Below are 20,982 nucleotides of genomic sequence, written 5' to 3'. Positions count from 1 at the left end.
AGTAAGAGTTTATCTATTAATAATTACATTACATATAAATGAATTAAGCTCCTGAACTGAAAGTCAAAGAAAGCAAAAACAAAAAGATACGACTATATGGCATCCAAAAGATACTCTAAATATAAGCACAAACATAGACAAAGTGAGAGATGGAGAAATAAATGCCATGCCAATGGTAACTAAAATAGAGCAGAGATTGCTGTATTTGTGTCATACAAGGAAGACCTTAAGTCTAAGCTGTTATAAGACACAACAAGTTTATGAAATAATGATAAACATGTCAACTCAAACAGGAAGATAAAGCTTAGAAATATACATATGCACCCAACACCAGGGGTAGATAAAGCCAAACACAGGCAGATCTGAAGAGACAGCAATAAAATAGTAGCAAGAAATTTCAATACCCCACTTTCTGTAGACTTTCCAGACAGAAAGTCAATGTGCAAACAGCAGAACAAACAACACTGCAGACAAGATAGGCTTAACACACAGTTTCCCAAACCAGAGTAGAAAATCTACATTCTTCTCAAGCACACACAGCACAATCTCCAATATAGGCCAAATGTTAGATCACAAAACAGGTCTTAAATTGAAGACTGAACTCAACCCAAATACCGTTTCCAGCCAAAATGGGATGAAACTGGAAGTTAATAATAGTAAGAAAATGGTAAAATTCAAAAGTATGTGGAAATTAAATTTCATGAAAATCATTAGATCAAAGAAGTCGTCAAGGGCGTGTGTTAGGCACAGCTGTTAAGATGCTGTTTGGGACACCTGCACCCCATATCAAGTGCCTGGTTCAAGTCCTGGCTCTGCTTCCAATCTGGCTTCCTGCTAATGCACACCCTGGGAAGGCAACAGATAATGGCTCAAGTCCCGAGTCTCTGCAATCCACATGGGAGACCCAGATCGACTTTCAGGCTCCTGGATTCAGCCTAGCCTAGTCTTGCCAATTTGGGCATTTAAGGAGTGAACCAGCAGATTGAAGATGTCTGACTCTATTTCTGTGCCTTTCAAATAAAATAAAAATATATTCCTAAAAAGTTCAAAAACTGGGGGTGGGAGTCAAAAGGAAGTCTGAAAAATGTCAAAATAATTAAAGATAAAGATACCTATGGTATAATTGTCAAACAGCAAAAAGCAGTAATAAGGGGGAAGATTACAGAGGTAAACAAGTGCATTTTTTAAAAAGTTCTCAAATAATCTAATTTTACATTAAAGACCAGAAAAAACAAGAAAATAAGCCCAAACATGACAGAAAGGAGATAATAAAGGTTGGAGGATAAATAAGTAAAACAGAAAATAGAAAAGCAATATACAAAGTGCAGAAAATAAAAAGTTGGCAAAATGGTACCTGGACTTAAAAAAAAAAACACAGAAATTATATAAATAAAAATGTGAAGAGAAATTACAAGAGATATCTCAAAAATAAAAAGAACCAAAACACTTACCCTGAACAATACACAGATAAACTGGATGACCTAAAGTAATGGATACACACAGAGAAGCACAAACTCGGATCAGAATAATAATGTATACAGAGATTCAGAGTGGGCATTGAGCAGAGAAGACACTGCTTCAGATGCCCACATCCCATGACACTGCCTGGGTTCAAGTCCTGGCTCTGCCTCCTATTCCAGCTTCCTGCAAATGCAGATCCTGGCAAGCAGCAGGTGATTACTCAAGCACTCAGCTCCTTGACACCCACACAGGAGACCTGGATTGAGTTCTGGGTTCTTAGCTTTGGCCTGGTTCACTACCACTTGGCCAAACTGAAGCCAAGAGTTTCATTCCAATCTCCCACATGGGTGCAGGGGCACAAGTACTTAGGCCATTTTCAGCTGCTTTCCCACACATATTAGCAGGGAGCAGGATCAGAAGTGGAGCAGCAGAGACTCAAACCAGTGCCCATATGAGATGCTGGCACTGCAAACAGGCTTAAGCTTCTGCACCACAGCACTGGTCCCTGAGATTTTTATACCATTTATAAAATGCTCTTCCAGGAAAACTTATAAAATTGATTATCTCACAGTCATTTCCGTGTTTTAATGGAACTCCTGAAAGCAGTATCTCAAAAATGTTTTCAACAACTGTTGGGAGATGGAAGCCAGTGTGCAGAAGAAAGGGAATATGACAAACTGCTTTTTTGAAAGATTTATTTATTTGAAAGTCAGACTTAAGAGTTAGAGAGAGAGAAGGCAAAGAGGTCGGTCAGTCTTCCACCTGCTGGTTCACTCCCCAACTGGCTGCAAGAGCTGGAGCTGTGCTGATATGAAGCCAGGAGCCAGGAGCTTCTTCCAGGTTTCCCATGCAGGTGCAAGGGCCCAAGGACTTGGACCATCTTCTACTGCTTTCCCGGGCCACAGCAGAGTTGGATTGGAGTGGAACAGCCCAGACTGGAACCAGGGTCTATATGGGATGCCAGCACTGCAGGCAGCAGCAACTTTACCTGCCACACCACAGTGCTGGCCCCAGCTTTTGACAAACTATAAGCATGAAGAAAATTGTACTCTTCCCTAACCAAAGTCAAAAGTATAAACAGTAAAACATTCACAGTTGTACTATGGAGCTGAACTCCGTTTTTTGTTTAATTATTGACTTTTAAGTCTCATTTCTTCCTCTTTGTATTCTCACCACTGAGGACAATAAATTCTTTGGCAGCAACTGGAAGATAAAAACACATTTGGAAAAAAAAACATCTGAATCCCCGCACTCCAGTCCCACATTGTCACCACAGTGACATAAGCCAGTCAGCTTTCCTGCTCTCATGCCATTACTGGACCAGTTTAGAAAGTACTCTTTCCTCGGAAAGCCTTTTTATGTAATAAACACTCACTAAACACTTTCAGTATACAACACCAGTATACAACATCACAAACTAAACTTTTGGTTATTGTTCAATTCAGTTCCTGTGGTCACCAGTAAAAATTATCAAAAATGTTATGTGGATTAACCTATGAAGTTTCTAGTTTCTGAACAAAGATCCCATCTTGTACATCCATTCTTGAGGAAATTCATGATTTATCTTTTCTAATTATTTATTTATTCAAAAGGCAGAGTTAGAGAGAGAGGCAGATAGATGTCTTCCATCCACTGGTTCGCTCCCCAAATGGCTGCAATGGCTGGAGTTGGGCCGATCCAAAGCCAGGAGCCAGGAGCTTCTTCAGCGTCTCCCAAAAGGGTACAGGGGCCCAAGGACTTAGGGCCATATTTTATTGCTTTCCCAAGCCATACCAGAGAGCTGGACTGAAAATGGAGCAGCCAGGACTTGAACCGGCACCTATATTTGATGCTGGCACTACAGGCAGCGGCTTTACCTGTTATACCAAAGTGCCAACCCCTCAAATTATTTCATCTAATACTTCAAGGATGAAAAAGAAATATTTTTGTCCTTAATCCCATTTTATTTTTTTACTGTATGTAAAATAAGGTGGATTTCATGTGGTTTTAATTGGCATACCAAAAGCATGTTCATCAACACTGTTGTAGGTCTCAGAGTTTGAAATTACATTTCTATTAGATTTTCCATTATACCCATATATTTAACCTTTGGCAAACATGGCGAGAATAACTCAAGGGCAAGACATGATCATATGTTTTCCAAATTATATGTTGTTTGGTTCCACCATGGGAAACAATTACAACAGATCCTTCAACTACATGAACCTAATGGTGGCATCGTTAGCATCCATCCTGAAACATCCTAGTGAATTGGGACAAAACTATGTTGGTTTTAAGGAAGAACATGATTCAATCAGCTATGAAAAAAGATTGAATTTTATTAAGACCTCATAATCTGAATTAAGCAGTAGGAAATACAATGCTAGCGGTTGAACATGATTCCTGATTAAGAGCATACTTTGCAGTTGATTAAATGCTCCTCTCTGGTAACCATGCTCTCTTAAATTTCAAAAACAAGGCTAATTTTTCATCAATCTTGTTATACATTAGCTTTTGCTATTCAATATAGGTGACCACCACTTCGCTTGTATTTCAACCACATAATCAACCCTTAAGAACATATCACACGCTGGCGCCGTGGCTCAATAGGCTAATCCTTCACCTTCGGCACCAGCACACCGGGTTCTAGTCCTGGTCGGGGCACCAGATTCTGTTCTGGTTGCTCCTCTTCCAGTCCAGCTCTCTGCTGTGGCCCGAGAGTGCAGTAGAGGATGGCCCAAGCCTTTTGGGGGAGTGGAACAGTGAATGGAAGTTCTGTCTCTCCCTCTCTGTAACCCTGTCTTTCAAATAAGTGATTCTTTTCTTAAAGATTCTGTACTCTTATTACAGTTGTGAAGCTTCTAACATGAATTCTTAGGTGAATATTGATGTGACTTTCACCTTAAGACCTTGTCACAAACAGTACATTGGCAAAGTTTCTCTTCACTATGGATTAACTAGCGGTAAGCCTTCAACAAAAACTAACGGCTTTAACACATCCACAACACACATGTAAAGTTTCTTTCCAGTAGGAATTTTCCTATGGTTTTGGAAGGTTTGAACACTGAAGACTTTGCCTCATTCATCAGCTTTCCAATAAAAAAACTCCAATGATTCTGAAGTTATCAATTGTCATTGAAGACCCTTCCATTTTCACAGTATGAATTTCACAATGGGGTAGGACTGAACACACACTAAAAGCTTTGCCATACTTATTACATTTGTAAGGTTTCTCTCCACCATGAATTCTCCAGTGTACAAATGTCAATTATGACTGAAGACCTTAACACACCTAATACATTTCTAAGGCTTCTCTCCAGTATGAATTCTCTGATGATGTGCTAGGGATGAATTCAGACTGAAGACTTTGCCACATTTATCACATTTGTAAGGTTTCTCTCCAGTATGAGTTCTTTGATGACATGCAAGATATGAATTCTGGCTGAAGACTTTGCCACATTCATTACATCTGTAAGGCTTTGCTCCAGTATGAATTATTAGATGTTCTGAAAGATATGAATTGCGACTAAACACTTTTCCACATTCGTTACATTTGTAGGGCTTCTCTCCAGTATGAATTCTCTGATGATGTGCTAGGGATGAATTCAGACTGAAGACTTTGCCACATTTATCACATTTGTAAGGTTTCTCTCCAGTATGAATTCTTCGATGACACACAAGATATGAATTCTGGCTGAAGACTTTGCCACACTCGTCACATTTATAAGGTTTCTCTCCAGTATGAATCCGACGATGACATGTGAGGTGTGAACTGCGACTAAAGACTTTGCCACATTCATTACATCTGTAAGGCTTTGCTCCAGTATGAATTATTAGATGTTCTGAAAGATACGAATTGCGACTAAACACTTTTCCACATTCATTACATTTGTAGGGCTTCTCTCCAGTATGAATTTTTTGATGATTTGCTAGGGATGACTTGTGACTGAAGACATTGCCACACTCATTACATTTATAAGGTTTCTCTCCAGTATGAATTCTCCGATGCTGTGCAAGGTGTGAAACGTGACTGAAGACCTTGCCACATTCATTACATTTGTAGGGTTTCTCTCCAGTGTGAATTATCACATGCTGTGCAAGGTATGAATTGCGACTAAAGACTTTGCCACATTCATTACACTTGTAAGGTTTCTCTCCAGTATGAATTGTCCGATGTTGTGCAAGGTGTGAAATCTGATGGAACACCTTTCCACATTGATTACATTTGTAAGGTTTCTCTCCAGTGTGAATTCTACGATGACTTGCAAGGTGTGAAATCTGATTGAAAACTTTGCCACATTCATTACATTTGTAAGGTTTCTCTCCGGTATGAATTCTCTGATGATTTGCAAGGTATGATTTATGACTGAAGACCTTTCCACATTCATTGCATTTGTAGGGTTTCTCTCCAGTATGAATTCTCCGATGTTGTAGAAGGTGTGAAATATGATTGAAGACCTTTCCACATTCATTACATTTGTAGGGTTTCTCTCCAGTATGAATTCTCCGATGACTTGTAAGGTTTGATTTTTGGTTGAAGACCTTGCCACATATATCACATGTAAATTGTTTCTCTCCAGCATGGATTAGCTCATCTACAATAAAGTGTGAGCCTTGATTAAAAGTTTTGCCATATTCATTCCTTTTGTAAGATTTTGTACTAATGTGTGCTTCCTGTTCTTGTGTGAATAATAAAGAATCCATAAAATCATTTTCAAATTTATGAGAAATATGGGTTTTGATACTGGGAGGAATTCTCAGGTGGGGTGAAACCAAGGAACCACTGTTAATAGACTGCACAACACACTTATATTCATAAATTTTTCCATCAGCTTGAAACGGCTGCAATTCAGGTAAATGTAACTGAAACCTTGTTCCAAGTCGACTTTTAATATGCGTTTTTTCTGCAGCCCTTCTACCATATTGCTTTTGTCTATCAGTGAGATGTTCCTTTTGAGTCATACACCCTCCTTTGTAATGTCTTTCCTCATTCGTCCAATAACACTTAAAGTCATGTACATTTTTCTGGACGTCCCTGATATGAAATTCTTCAATTTCATGGCTTTCCTGTGCTTCTAACACCACTGTTTGGAATATTTCTTCTACATTACTATTCCTTTCTGGTGGCAATTCCTTGGTGACATATTTAGAAAAGATATCTACAAGATACAATGAACCATAGATGTCTGATTAATTTCAGATAATAATTAAGTATATCCTGTTGAAATACATATTACACCAAAAGTAATGTTTTGAGCAATTATGAAACTTGAAATCACTGCATTACCTTTTTAAAAAGATATATTTATATTTACTTATTTGGAAGTCAGAGTTATAGAAAGAGGAGAGTCAGAGACTCAGACAGAGTCAGAGACAGAGAGATAGCTTGTATAAATGAAAGACATAGAAATATTTGGAAGCCTAGTTTCAAACGAAATATAACCAAAACACTCAATGAACAAACAACACTCAATACACTAGAAATACAAGGAATCTATCATAATACCATAAAGGTCATCTAGAAAAATGTCAGACCAAACAGTAGATGCAATGTTGAAAAATTGTAAGCTTTTATTGAATACCAAGAAAAAGGCATGGAAGCCCACTTTCACTTTCTATTCCACATAGTACTGGAATCTTAGCCTTATTCTAGATAAGAAAAAGAAATGAAAGTTATGAAATTGGAAAGGTAGCAATAAAATGATGTTCATGCATGACATAATCTTGAATGTAAACCACCCTAAAGATTCTACAAAATGATATTAGGACTAATGGATGAATTAAGTCTTAACTTGCTCCCGATTCCAGCTTCCTGCTAATGTGTGTGCACCCTGAGAGGCAACAGTGATGGCTCAAGTACTTGGGTCCCTGTCACCCACATGTGGGAGATGTGGACTGAGTTCCTGGCTCTTGGCTTTGGCTTGGCCCAGCCCCTGCTGTTGTGGGCATTTGAGAAGTAAGCCAGTGGATGGGAGATCTGTTTGCCTTTCAAATAAATAAATAAAAATAATAAATAAAAATAAATAAGTAAAAATTATTTTAGAAACCCTCACATGTATCATCAAATAATCTTCAAGAAAGGTGCCAAGGCTATCTAATGGGGAAAAGTCACTCTTTTCAACAAACGGTGCCAGAAAAATTGGATGGATATGTGCAAAAGAATGAAAGTGGATCCTTACTTTACATCATATGGAAAAATTACATCCATGACCTACACGGAAGATATAAAGCTATAAAATTCCAAGAAGAAAGCATGTCACCCATGTTTTATGACATTGAATTTGATGATTTTCTTGGACATAACATCAAAAGTTCAGGCAATAAAAGTAAAAATTGACCAATACATCAGTATTTAAAAATACTAAGCACCAAAGGAAATAATCAACAGAGTGAAAAGAAAGCCAATGGATAAGGCAAAAAAAAAAAAGTGAAAATAATATTATTTGCTAAGAGAGTAATATGAGAATACAGAAAGAACTCTTATATCTCAACAACAGCAACACAAAAAAACAAGTAACTAATAAATGGGCAAAGACACTTAACAGGCATGTCTTGAGAGATGATGTACAAATGACCAACAAGCATATGAAAAAACAGAAAACAAATCAGTAATCACTACAGAAATGCACATAATAAACACAGTAAGATATCACCTTATATTAATATATTTTCTGTCAAAAAGAACAGAAAGTAAGTATTGGCAGATATATGGAGAAATGAGACTTGTGCTCTATTGGTGAGAATGTAAAATTGTGCAGCTGCTATGCAAATGAAGTATGACATTTCCTCAAGTAATATGAAACTGAATTATCCTATGAACCCTTGAGTCTACTTCTGGGTATATTCTCAAAAGAACTGAAGACTGACTGCTACATCCACAGCTGCTGCCACTTCTGAACAGCAAAGAAACCAACTGTGAGACTCCAGGAATGTGTATATCAAAAGCAAGTTTCAGAGTAAAATCACCCAAACTTAAGGGAATACAAAATCAGGAAGCAAAGTTTCTACACTCATACAGTAAGAGCAGTAGAAAAGAGATAACCATGACATGTGGTGTCAGCCTTGGTGGGATGTGGATGTAGGACTCAGCTCTGCACACAGGGCCCATGTAGAGAACTTGAAAGACTGAGGTATGCACACCCTGCAGGACTGAGGATCCAAGAGGAATTTCCTGTTGCCTATCCTTCTAGTTCTGCTGAGCAATCTCAGAACTCCCACACCCAAGAAATGTGGATCGAAGCAAAACTGAAAAGAAATGGCTGAGGAACCTCAACAGGCAGAGGAGCTCCAATAGCTCCTTGTGGTTTCTGGGGCCCTGGGTGCAAAGGAGGAGCAGATGACGTTCCCCACTTCCTTGGAAGGCTGGGTTTTCCACGCCTAGACATGTGATAGAACATGGAAGGATCATGGCACATGGCATGGTGATGGAGGCCTGAGTTCTGATCTAACCTGACTGAGAACCAGGAGAGTAGAGGGTGGAGACACTTCTGAAACAACTGTCCCTGCGCCACTGAGTCCAAGGAGCACAGGGCTCACAGAAGCCACACCGTGACAAAGACTCTGCTCTCTGGTCCAGCTGTAGCACTCCTGGAGGGCAAGAGGACAGGATATAAACTTTCGTTTTCCCACAAACCTCCTGCACTTCCAGAGTTTCTCAAACAGTATTTAATGGGCTATCTCCTGCCTGCCCATCTGAGCTGGGATCTGCATTCACACCTCTGACACATTCCCACCTGCTTGGTTTTCTTGCCATTTTCACTTGGCTCACCACAGTCCAGGCTGTTTCCCTTGCTCCAAAATGAAGATAACATTCAAGTCAAAAGGAGAGATCCCTACTCATAAAAACAAAAAAATATAATACGCTATGGGGTTTTCTAGAATCTCAGTACTATGCTCACTTTAGAGAGAACATTACAGATGAATCGAGAAAAATAGTTCACTTTAATATCCAAGAACCACCAAATCAAAAGCATAGGGATAGAAAACAGGGAATTGAATACTTTAAAGGTTGGCAATGGAACTTTACATATCCTTCAGCCCTGGAATCACACAAGGATGTGTGATAAAAGGAATAGAACATCTGAAGAAAGGGGACAATTAAAGTGCAGATGCCATCTTGCAAGCTCTTCTTTCTGAGTCCACAAAGCTTTAATCCAATCACAAAGGGACGAGTAAGAGGCACACAAGGAAAAATGCAAAGATGCACAAGGGTGGATCCCGACTTCCAGATGGAGGTCATCCTCACCGAGGGACAGCAGGGTCCTGTAGTTCTCCAGCATCACGTCCCTGTACAAAGCTCTCTGAGCAGGGTCCAGGCAATCCCACTCCTCCTGAGAGAATTCTATGGTCACGTCCCTGAATGTCACCTGTTCCTAAAATGAAAAACACATTTCACTAAGGGGCTACGGGGAAGGTTATAATCTTCATGTAAAGTGAGGAGAGAACTCCAAAGACCAGCTTGATTGAGATAAGCAAGCCAGAGCCAAGCTCTGATATTATAAAATACATGTTTGGTCTTTGTCTACATTTCTAACACAGCTCACTTGTAATCTGATCGTAATTTCTATCTATGGTGGCAGGAGGCTCCTTGACAGCTTTAAGAGGGGGCTGTCACCAGAAAGACCTCGGCAGGATTAGAGGGGTTGTGACATTCAGTTGTACCCTTTCACCCTGAGGGGAGAAGAGCTGAAATCTGGATTGCTCATCAATGGTCAGTGATACAAGCAGTCATGCATACATGATGAAGCTTCCATAAAACTCCACAGACAGCATTCAAGGGAACACCCAGATAGCTGAACGTACAGAGGTTCCGGGAGGGTGGAGCAGCCAGAGAGGACATGGAAGGAAGCGCTATACCTCTCACCCCACACACCTCACCTTATGTATCTCTTCCATTTCAGTGTTCATCTGTATCCTTCACAATAAACGGTGAGGGTAAATAAAAGTGTTTCTCTGAGTTCTAGTGAGCCATTCTAACATATTATTCAAACATGAGGAAGGGGTCTTGAGCTGCCTCACTTAGAGCTGGTCATTCAGAACTTCAAGTCACTGGCATTTGAAGTGGGGGGCACTTTTGTGGAATTGAGCCTCGAACTGGTGCGATCTGATATTATCTCTGTAGATAGCGCCAGAATCAAAGGGAATTAGAGGACACTCAGCTGGTGTCTGATGCAGAACTTCTTGCTTTGTATAGAAAGATATCCACCCCACCCCCAAACTGGGTCACAGAAGCATTCTGTGCAGTAAGAATACAACAGGGGAGGGGCAGGCATTTGGAACAGTGGGTAAGATACTTGGGACACCCACATCACATATCAGCGCTCCAGTTCCTTCCCTTCTGATCTAGCTTCCTGCTAATGCACACCCTGGGAGGGTACGGTACAAGTGCTTGGGTCTACACCACCCACAGAGGAGACCAAGATGGAGTTACAGGCTCCTGGCTTTGGCCTGGCTGTTGTGGGTATTTGGGGAATGAACCAGTAACTGGAAGATCATTCTATCTCTCTGCTTTTCAAATAAAGAAAATAAATTTAAAGTAATAAAAATAGTATATCATGAAAATATAAATACTGAAACTTGAACACAATGTCTATTAAAGATCTACACTTAAAATAAAAATAGAATTTTATCCATTTTAATTTAGTTATTTAGATGTTAACAACACTGCAATGGAGTTCATTAGCTTATTTCGCTAAAAAAATCATAATGTAAGATCAGGAAATTTAAAATAATAAACATTAACAAAAAAGATCAAAGAAATATATATTGCAATACTACATGCTGAAAGAAATAATTGAATAATTAAAAATCAGGTCAAAAAGGTAATTTAAAGAAATAAACAGGGTTGGTGCTGTGGCGTGGTAAGCTAAAGCCTCTGTCTATAGCACTGGCATCACATATGGGCACCAGTTCGTGTCCTAGCTATTCCTCTTCTGATCCAGCTCTCTGCTTATGGTCTGGGAAAACAGTAGAAGATGGCCCAAGTGCTTGGGCCCCTGCACCTGTGTGGGAGACTCGGACAAAGCTGTTGGCTCCTGGCTTCAATCAGCCTACTTCTGGCTGGTGAGGCCATTTGGGGAGTGAACCAGTGGATGGAAGACCTTTCTCTCTGTCTCTCCCTCTCTCTTTCTGTGTAACTCTACCTCACAAATAAAATAAAAATCTTAAAAAATAAAATAAACAGCCAAACGTGGTATTAAGTAAGATTATCTCTCCAAACATCATGATCAGCAGTAAAGAGTGGGTACATTTCCTCTAAATTAAGGAGGCATAGAGGAGGCCGGTGAGGGCCAGAGCCACTCACCACTGTGCAGGATGCCTGATAAGGGGCCAGTAAAGAGGGAAAAGATGAGAAAGGAGGGAGAAAGAAGAAAGAAAAGAACTGCATTTGTTAAAACAGTTGGCTAAACGATACAAAAATAATGTCATTTAAATGTGGGAACTAACAACAATATCCTGAAGACAATCCTCCTTCTTTAGTAGATCTCATTAACCTTTCTCTCTCTCTCTCTCTCTCAGGAATATCTGATGTTTCCATTGGCAAATATACCATGACATCAAAATTAAAAGATATCCCCAGATCTATGAAATTATAAAACCATTGAAGGAGTCCTGTCAGCAAGACAGAGGAATAGAAAGTCCCAAATACTATCTATCTTTTGGAGAAACAGAATTAGCAAGAATACATGAATCAAATTGCCTTTGTGAGAAATCTAGAAACCACATAAGGCAATTTGCCTCGTAGGAAAATTTTGTGATGTGGAAATCATCAATTCCCAATTTTCCCCAGGGCAAGAAAATACCCATCCATTATTCTTACCGACTGCCTAAGGAACTGGTCTCTGTCCTGTTAATGCATTCAAAGTTACAGGGTACCGAGTCAGGGGCCCCTGAGAGCGAGGGCCATGATATTATCAATGTCTGCAGTTAACACTAAATGGAGATGCAGGCCACAACCTACTGAGACTCCATGAGTGGGCCAACATCCAGGCAGGCAACAGGGACACCCTGAATAGACATCAGCAAACTCCCTCAGTCAGGAGGTTACAGCAACACACGGAGAGAACCTAGGCCCAGAAAAGGCTTGAGGTCTGAAATCCCTCAACCTGGGACCCCTGGTGAGTGACCCCACTTAAGGAAGTCAGAAACCAGAAACTAGGAGAACTGGCTGATTTCTGAAATTCCAAACCATCAGCCAAGACAACCAGATCCACAAGGAGAAAAGGAAACATGGCTCACAAACAAATTAAATCACAAAAATAAAAAACATGACAAAAGGGAGATATATTAACTCACATGGAGAGGTCAAAGGCTAAAGATCCACCCAGGATATATCTAAGACCTACAGAGGACACATCATAATCAAAGCATCAAAAGTGAGACACAAAACAGTCTTGACAACAGTAAGAGAAAAGTGACTTATGACCCAGAATTATCAGATACATCAGCAGAAACATGCAGGCTACAGGGGATTGATGATACATTCAGAGTGCTGACAGAAACCAAATGCCAACTAAAAACACTATATCTGGTAAAAATGTCCTTCGGAAAAGGAGAATTCAGGAAATTGAGACTTTGCCCCACAAACCAAACTTGAGGGAGAACATCATGACTACACCTGTCCTACAAGAACTTCTACACAGATATTCGGGTTCAGATGAAATTATAAACTGAAAAACCAAAGTTTACAAAAACATAAAACTTGCAGGTAAAGTTAAATATAAGTATATACAGAACTCGTTACATTTTAACATAGGTGTGTGTACATTACTTTGAAATCAAGTACAGAATGTTTTTAATAAAAATAATAAGTCCATATGCAGTATAAAAAGAAGAAATGTGGGGCCTGTGCTGTTAGTGCTGAGGGTTAAGCTGCTGCTTGGGATGCCTGCATCCCACACTGGAGGGCCAGTTCAAATCCTGGCTCTCCCACTTCGGATGCAGTTTCCTGGGAGCCAACAGACAATGGCCTGACGCAGTCCTAGCTCTAGGCTTCTGGAGAGTCAAACAGTGGACAGCAGACCACCTCTCTTTCTCTTTCTCCCTCTCCTTCTCTCCGCCTTTTTTTTTTTTTTTTAAAGAATTATTTATTTATTTTAAAGTCAGAGCTACAGAGAGAGGAAAGGCAAAAAGAAAGGTCTACTGTCCGATGATTCACTCCCCAATTGTCCGCAACGGCCGGAGCTGTGCCGATCCAAAGTCAGGAGCCAGGAGCTTCTTCCAGGTCTCCCACATGGGTGCAGGGGCCAAGGACTTGGGCCATGTCCCACTGCTTTCCCAGGCCACAGCAGAGAGCTGGATTGGAAGAGGAGCAGTCAGGACTAGAAATCAGCGCCCATATGGGATGCCAGCGCTGCAGGCCAGGGCATTAACCCACTGCGCCACAGCGCAGGCCCCCCTCTCTCTGCTTTCAAGAAGATGAAAATAAATAAACTTTTTTTTTTTTTTTTTAAAGAAGAGAGGTCATTTGTATTGTAACATGGAGTGGGGGGGGGGGTGTTGAGATGTAGAGTTTCAGTTGTTTGAAAGATGGGAAAAGATATCCCATGCAAATGGAAGTCTAAATAAAGTAGTGCTGGCTATCCTTGTATCAAAAAAACAAAACAAAACAAAAAACCTTTAAAGATAAAACTGTCACCAGAGAAGGGTTTTGTATGATAAAAGTGGCAATTTTCCATGAAGATATGACAAGTGTAAGTATACACCTGACATTACACGCCTCAATGTAAAAAGGAAACACTAAAAATATGAGAGGGAAAACTAGCCTGCAGCACAGTAAGGGTAAGACTAATGGTAAGAAACCCTACTGTTACAGACAGAACGACCAGACTGATCAGCAAGGGCGCAGAGCGCTTCTTGGTCTGGGTGTTCTTGTTGTTCACTATATTTACCTCTTTATTTTTTTAAGATTTATTTATTTATTTGAAAGGCAGAGTTACAGAGAGGCAGAGGCAGGAGAGAGAGAGAGGTCTTCCATTGGCTGGTTCACTCCCCAAGTGGCCCCAACAGCCAGAGCTGGGCCAATCTGAAGCCAGGAGCCAGGCGCTTCTTCCAGGTCTTCCATGTGAGTGCAGAGGCCCAAGAAGTTGGGCCATCTTCTAATGCTTTCCCAGGCCATAGCAGAGAGCTGGATAGGAAGTGGAGCAGCCAGGACTCGAACTGGCACCCACAAGGGAAGCCGGCATTGCAGGCGGCAGCTTTACCCACTACACCACAGCACCAGCACCTATATTTACGTCTTGTGACAGAATATAGAAATCACTAGCAGAAGCCAAAAAAAGATCTACAAGTATGTAGAAATCAACTCACTTTTAAATAACCAATGCAAGTATGGTGTTGTGGCACAGTGCTGGCCTCCCATAAGCACTGATTTGAGTCGGAATGATCCACTTCTTACCCAGCTCTGTGATAATGTGACAAGGAAAGAAGCAGAAGATGGACCAAGTGCCTGGGGCCCTGCCACCCATGTAGGTGACACAGATGGAGTTTCATGCTCCTGGCTTTGGCCTGGCACAGCCCCAGCTATTGAGGCCATTTGGGGAGTAAAGCAGTGGATGGAACACCTCTCTATTTCTGTACCTTTGCCTTTCAAATAAATAAATAAATCTTTAAAAAAAAAAATAAATAAATAACCAGTGGGTCAAAGTAGGGGAAAAAAAGAATTGAGAAAATATCTGCAGTAATAGTGAAATAAAAATATAATATACTGAAGCTTACGGGATTCAATGAAAGCGGTAAAGGGTGAGTGGTAATAAAACTGTTAAGAATGAACTCCAATCAAGAGCCTAACTTTCCACCTCGATACAGAAAGAACTAGAATAACATTAGCAGAAGGAAGGAAATAATTAATATTAACAACAGACAGGAATTATATGGTGGACAGAAACGGTCAACAAAACAATTGCGAACATTTTGTAAAGATCAACAAAATGACACCTGTGCCCCACGCCCACACCCTGTGGAGCTTCTTCAAGTTCACAGTGAGATGGAATCTAAGCAGAGATGAGAGGGACCAGGGCAGGTGTGGGTGCGTGTGAGCCAATAGGTCAGAGAAGATTCGCCGCTCCAATGCCTGGCGTGTCAGAAAGGAGGGCGACAGGACAATTCACCCAGAACACAAGTACCTGCGTCAGAGCCATTCCTGCTGCTTTTCTTCCCTCTTCCTCCTCTTCAGGCCTTCCTCCTCAGGTAACACGAGAGTCCTTGGAAGTCAATCTTGAATGTTGAGATTAGCTGTTTGATGCTTAGAATCAACACACTCCGTGCCAGGCCACAACCACATGCACAGGGAAGGCCTCAGCATGTAGAAGACGGTCCTCTGCTGCCCACTGCACCTGCAGGAACGTAGGGACAACAAACTCCTGCACACAAACCAATGCATGAATCTTCCTTTCTACAGAACCCGCTCCCCTTCAGGTGAATGGGGAGCTGGGCTGGACTGAGCCCTTCCAATACCCAACCCTGACCAAACCCCATGCAGAGCACAGACCCCCAAACCTCTGTGGATCCCAGGCTGACCTCAACCCTTCAGGAATGGACACACAGCTGCCCGCTCAAGGCCGGTCACAGAGTGGAATCAACTTTAACTATTTTAAGGCTGGGTCCCAAACTATGTGAATGGAAATTTACTGCTACCAGGGGGCACAAGATGCTGCTGTACTCTAATGGGAAGCCAGGGTGCAGCACCACTCAGAGGGGAAAGCCCAACACACTCCCCCATTCTGGTCTGGAGCAGAGGTGGGGGGTGGGTGTGGCTGGAATGTTAATGAGGCGGTGCGGGTGAGGTCACAGAAGTCTCCACAGAGAAGATGACACTGGAACAAAGACCTGGCCAGGAAGGGCATTTGCCGCCTGCAGCTGAGGGTGCAGAGTCCTAGGCAGAGGTAGAGCAAGAGTGGAGGCCCCCAAGCAGGAGCGACTCTGGGGGCTGCACGGCTGGAGCGGAATGAGGGAAGAGGACGCAGCAGGCAGGGAGGTCAGAGAGGGACTGGGTGCACGGCAGGTTGGACCAGGGCCTTCTAACATCTTACTACCACACCTCAAAGACTTCTGAAAACCACTTCCTCACCCATTTGGTGTACACATGTAATTTTTTCTATTTAAATTAAAGCAAGTATTAATATCATATATATCAGGTACAGGCCGAGATGTGCAGTGAAACCCTAGAAAGTACAGGGTCGCAACTGCCTGAGAAGGCCAGGGCTGCTGGAGACATGAATCCAGGGAGCTCAGAAAGGCCCATGTGGACACGGAGAGGCGGGGATGCACGTTAGACCACCCAGCAGAGCTGAAGCGAAACTGGATCCTCTGCCTCAGGGGACAGGACCCCAGGGGAAATGCAGAGGAGCAGGTGGTGTGGAGGACTTGCTCAGAGATGATAAGGTCAGAGGGTGTGGCAGAACTAGAAGAGGTTCAGGGGCTCAGGAGACAGCAGGAGAGGAAGTGAGAACCAACCAGAGGGGTCACAGGAAAATTCAAACAAGTCGATTTTTAAAAGTGAATGGGGGGCTTAACAGGCTAATCCTCCGCCTTGCAGCGCTGGCACACCGGGTTCTAGTCCCGGTTGGGGCGCCGGATTCTGTCCCGGTTGCCCCTCTTCCAGGCCAGCTCTCTGCTGTGGCCCGGGAAGGCAGTGGAGGATGGCCCAAGTACTTGGGCCCTGCACCCCACGGGAGACCAGGAGAAGCACCTGGCTCCTGGCTTCGGATTGGCATGATGCGCTGGCCGCAGCGGCCATTGGAGGGTGAACCAATGGCAAAAAGGAAGACCTTTCTCTCTGTCTCTCTCTCTCTCTCTCACTATCCACTGTGCCTGTCAAAAAAAAAAAAAAAAGAAAGAAAAGAAAAGAAAAGAAAAAAAAAAAAGTGAATGAGATGTCCTCAAAACCAAGAGAAAACAAGGGAGAGTATGCAACTGTGATACACGTTGCTGACAGAACAAGGATGAAGACAGACTATTACACACCTGGATTTAGAAATCAGGAAAATACTGGCTACTCTGAGATGGAAAGTAGCAGTAGAGAGTGGATATAAAACCCAACTGGGTTCACACCAGAGCTAGGAGGCTGAACTGAAGACAGAGTAAAAACAAGTTTTGGGCTCTTAAATGGAACACAGAAGAGGGTACTTACAGAGGGAGAAATGTAGTTACTGCAGTATTTTGTTTCGAATATGGAAGAGTGGAAAGAAAATAAAGGCTTCATTCAGTGTGTGTGTGTTTAATGCACGATACACTTTGGCAGTACACCAAAATAAAATCCCGAGTTAACCACAGCGGAGGAAGATACACACCGTTCTGAGACGGTGAGTAGGGCTGACGACTGTGCACAACCACAGGGTGGGCAACAGCCAGTTGCAGGGACGGATCATTGCCAGTCAACACTGAGCTGAGGACACAGGCCCTAAGACGGGTGGGTGGGGCAGGTGGAGGCGACCTCTTCCTTTTACTGTTTGAGACAGAAAAAAACAAACTGTTGTCCGCACTCTCAACTCCACACCCCATACTTCACCTCGGGTCAGCGACTTGTGTATGCGGCTTTTCTCACACTCCCGCAAGAACAACTCAATTCGGACACTACCTACAGGGGAAAAGTGTCAGATTGTGGGGGTTGATCGCTCATTCTCTAGTCACTTCCTCACCTCCGAGGCCATATGCCTACTCTTCTGCCTGACCAGGTGAGCATCGTGCTTCCTAGTCCCACCCACCTGTCTGGCTAATCGGCAAGGACAGCTCTTCCGGCGGGCTGCTCCCCGCTTTCCCTGAACTCTGTGAATTAACAGCTGAAGTACTCTGTCGTGCTCACCGTGTACTCAGTGTGAGAAGGAGAGACACTGGTTATCTCACAGCCCCACACTTTACTCCCTCCCACGCGAAGGGAAGACGGGGCCCACAACCCAAAAAGACTAATCACCACTCTTGGGCTCACTGATCACAACGGGGAGCGATCGTCTGCCAAGACTTTTGCCCAAGCCTTGCAGGATGGGACTTTGGAATTCTCAATCTTGTATCATCGAACACGTGCTCATGTGTCAGCCGATGACGACAGACGGCAGAATTTCACAGCCTCGCCACCCACTGGGCGGGCCATTCTCCTTGTCTTCACCAGGCACTTCCGGCCCTCGCTGTGCAGGGGCCCCCACTCCCACCTCTCCCTAGCGGCTCTCTGGCTCCCCCTGGGGTTCCGATCCTCGTTTCGGCCCCTCTCCTCTCTTCCTTCTGTTCACCTGTTCCCCATCCTTGCAGCCTGCCTGGCCTCTTGCTACGCTGTCTCCCGTCTTTCGTCTCCAATCTGCTAGTCCATCTGCCTCTCTCTTCCCGACTTTCTGCTCTGCCACAGGAACTGCTGGGCCTACTGTAGGGCCAACCCCTTGCCCCACTCTCTCTGCCAGGCCCTCACTGTCTGGTCAAGGGTCTAACTCACTCTTTTCTTCCTCAGTTTTCCTAGTATTTTTTCCTCAGAGCCCTCCCCGCCCCTTCCCCCGACCCCCTCAGCCCGCACAGCCCCGGAGGGGGAGGGGGAGGGGAAGGGGAAGGGGGAGGGGGAGGGGAGGGGGAGGGGGAGGGGGAGGGGAGGGGGAGGGGGAGGGGGAGGGGGGGATGGCCGACCGCGGAGGGGCTTTCTCCACGGGGCGGACTCGGGCCGACCGCGGAGGGGCTTTCTCCACGGGGCGGACTCGGGCCGACCACGGAGGGGCTTCCTCCACGGGGCGGACTCGGGCCGGGAGAACCAGGGTGTCCTGACCCAGGCCCAGTGACCTGGCGGGGTCAGGGGCGGCAGCGGGCGCACAGGGAGCGGCTGAGGAGAGGGGTGGGGTCCGCGGACCCCCAGGACTGGGGAGGACGCCACCTCTCCTGGACCGAGCTGCCGAGCGCCCAAGGAATCCTCGAGGCTAGGGGTGGGGGAACGAGGAGGCCAACAACGGACTGCAAATCGGCAACCGGCGCACGAGGACGCGTCTACACCGCCCCGGGGGACGGCGACGCGGGCAGAGCCGGCCTCCGAGCGACTCCAACCCCAAGGCGGCGGGACCCTGACGTCTACAGGGACTCCCCTCTCCGCAGGAAGGGAGGCGTGGGGGGCCGCCAGGCGCGCATCTTAAGGGTAAAAGAGAAACTCACGCGCCCCGGAGTGCCCTTCACTGGACGCGATCCGCTTCCGGGTCTGGGGGAAACTGCGCGCGCAGCCGGGGCGGGGCCGGGGCGGGGCCAGCGCTGGTGGGCGGGGCCGGGGCGGGGCCTGCGCGTCGCGCCCCTGCAGGCTCCGTGGGGCCGCGGGTCTCGCCGCGGGGTTCCCGTGGGGGCGGAGAGTCCAGCGGGGAGATTAGCCCCGGAGTTGTCTAGGGGCGTGCAGGGTCGTGGCTGGGCGGACCAGAGCGTGTCCCGTCAGGGAGTGTGGAAATCCGGATTTCTGCGAGTGTCCGCGTTCACCCCGCGGGCTTTCGCAGGGGCACGGCCTGCCAGGGTGCAGATAGTGCTGGGATAGGTTTTTAAGCTTAAAAAAGATGTCAGTTACACGGTTCTTCCCTGTGCTTGTTGTTTAGTCCACACTAAAAATGAGTTGGTCGCAAGTGCTTTTGAGTCGAACTTTGTGGGCGTGCTAATACGGTTGGGTAAATAATTTCTAAATAGAATGTAACTTCCAATTCACTTTCTGTGCATTCTGAAAAGAACTGGAAAATGTACCTTTAAAAACAATGGTAATTCATTTTAGGCCTGGTTTTTTCTTTCCCTCTTTCTGAGTGTTCTGTGGGTATGCGTAAAAAGCCGTTAGGATAGTCTGTAGAAGATATTTGGGGTTTTTCCTCTGAAGAAATTAATTTTGCAATACTTCGCATAGTTTTTGGTAGGTGTATTATTTTCTTCTATAAGAACGCAGAAGAAAGTAGAATGCTATTATAAAGCTTTTAGTAGCCTTAACTTTCTTTTTCTTTTTTTTTTTTTGACAGGCAGAGTGGATAGTGAGAGAGAGAGAGAGAGAGAGAGAGAGAAAGGTCTTCCTTTTTGCTGTTGGTTCACCCTCCAATGGCTGCCGTGGCCGGTGCACCACGCTGATCTGAAGCCAGGAGCCAGGCGCTTCTCCTGGTCTCCCATGGGGTGCAGGGCCCAAGGACTTGGGCCATCCTCCACTGCCATCCCGGGCCATAGCAGATGGCTGTAGCCTTAACTTTCAACAGCAATAATGTCACGGCGATATCTGTGAGTAATCCTATACTAGGAAGAATGTTTTTCCCTCACACTCCTATTTATGAAGGTTTCATCTTTGAAAAAGTGGTCATCAACTGAAATATGGTCAATACACTTAGGAAAATTAGAGTATTTAAAATATTAGGCTAAAATGAGCAGAGTGTTCTTCCATAGCACAAAGATGAATATAAGAAGGGATATCATCACTTTTTTTAAAAAAAAAAATATTGTCTGGTATAGATTTTGAGATCTTCACAAGTGGATTATTCTGTGTTATGGAACTTTGCTGGCTATGTTTCCGAGAAAGAAACTTTCATGACCTCATGCAAGAAAATCCGCTGACTGTGGATCTTCTCGGAA

General features: G+C 44.0%; 1 protein-coding gene across 1 annotated transcript; it reads right to left on the bottom strand.

Moving 5' to 3' along the window:
* Window positions 1-1,337: 1,337 nt before the first annotated feature.
* LOC133748869 (zinc finger protein 83-like) lies at window positions 1,338-19,604 on the bottom strand. The gene is given in 5 exon segments (XM_062177938.1): window positions 1,338-4,698; window positions 4,701-6,599; window positions 9,686-9,812; window positions 15,564-15,773; window positions 19,558-19,604. Coding segments are annotated over 4 exon segments (2,214 nt in total). The 5' UTR covers window positions 15,579-15,773; window positions 19,558-19,604; the 3' UTR covers window positions 1,338-4,525.
* Between the last annotated feature and the right edge of the window lie 1,378 nt (window positions 19,605-20,982).

Source organism: Lepus europaeus, chromosome 19 (assembly GCF_033115175.1).
Source record: "Lepus europaeus isolate LE1 chromosome 19, mLepTim1.pri, whole genome shotgun sequence".
NCBI lineage: Eukaryota > Metazoa > Chordata > Mammalia > Lagomorpha > Leporidae > Lepus > Lepus europaeus.
Note: the sequence above shows the minus strand (reverse complement) of the source record. Positions and strands in the feature narration are given on the sequence as shown.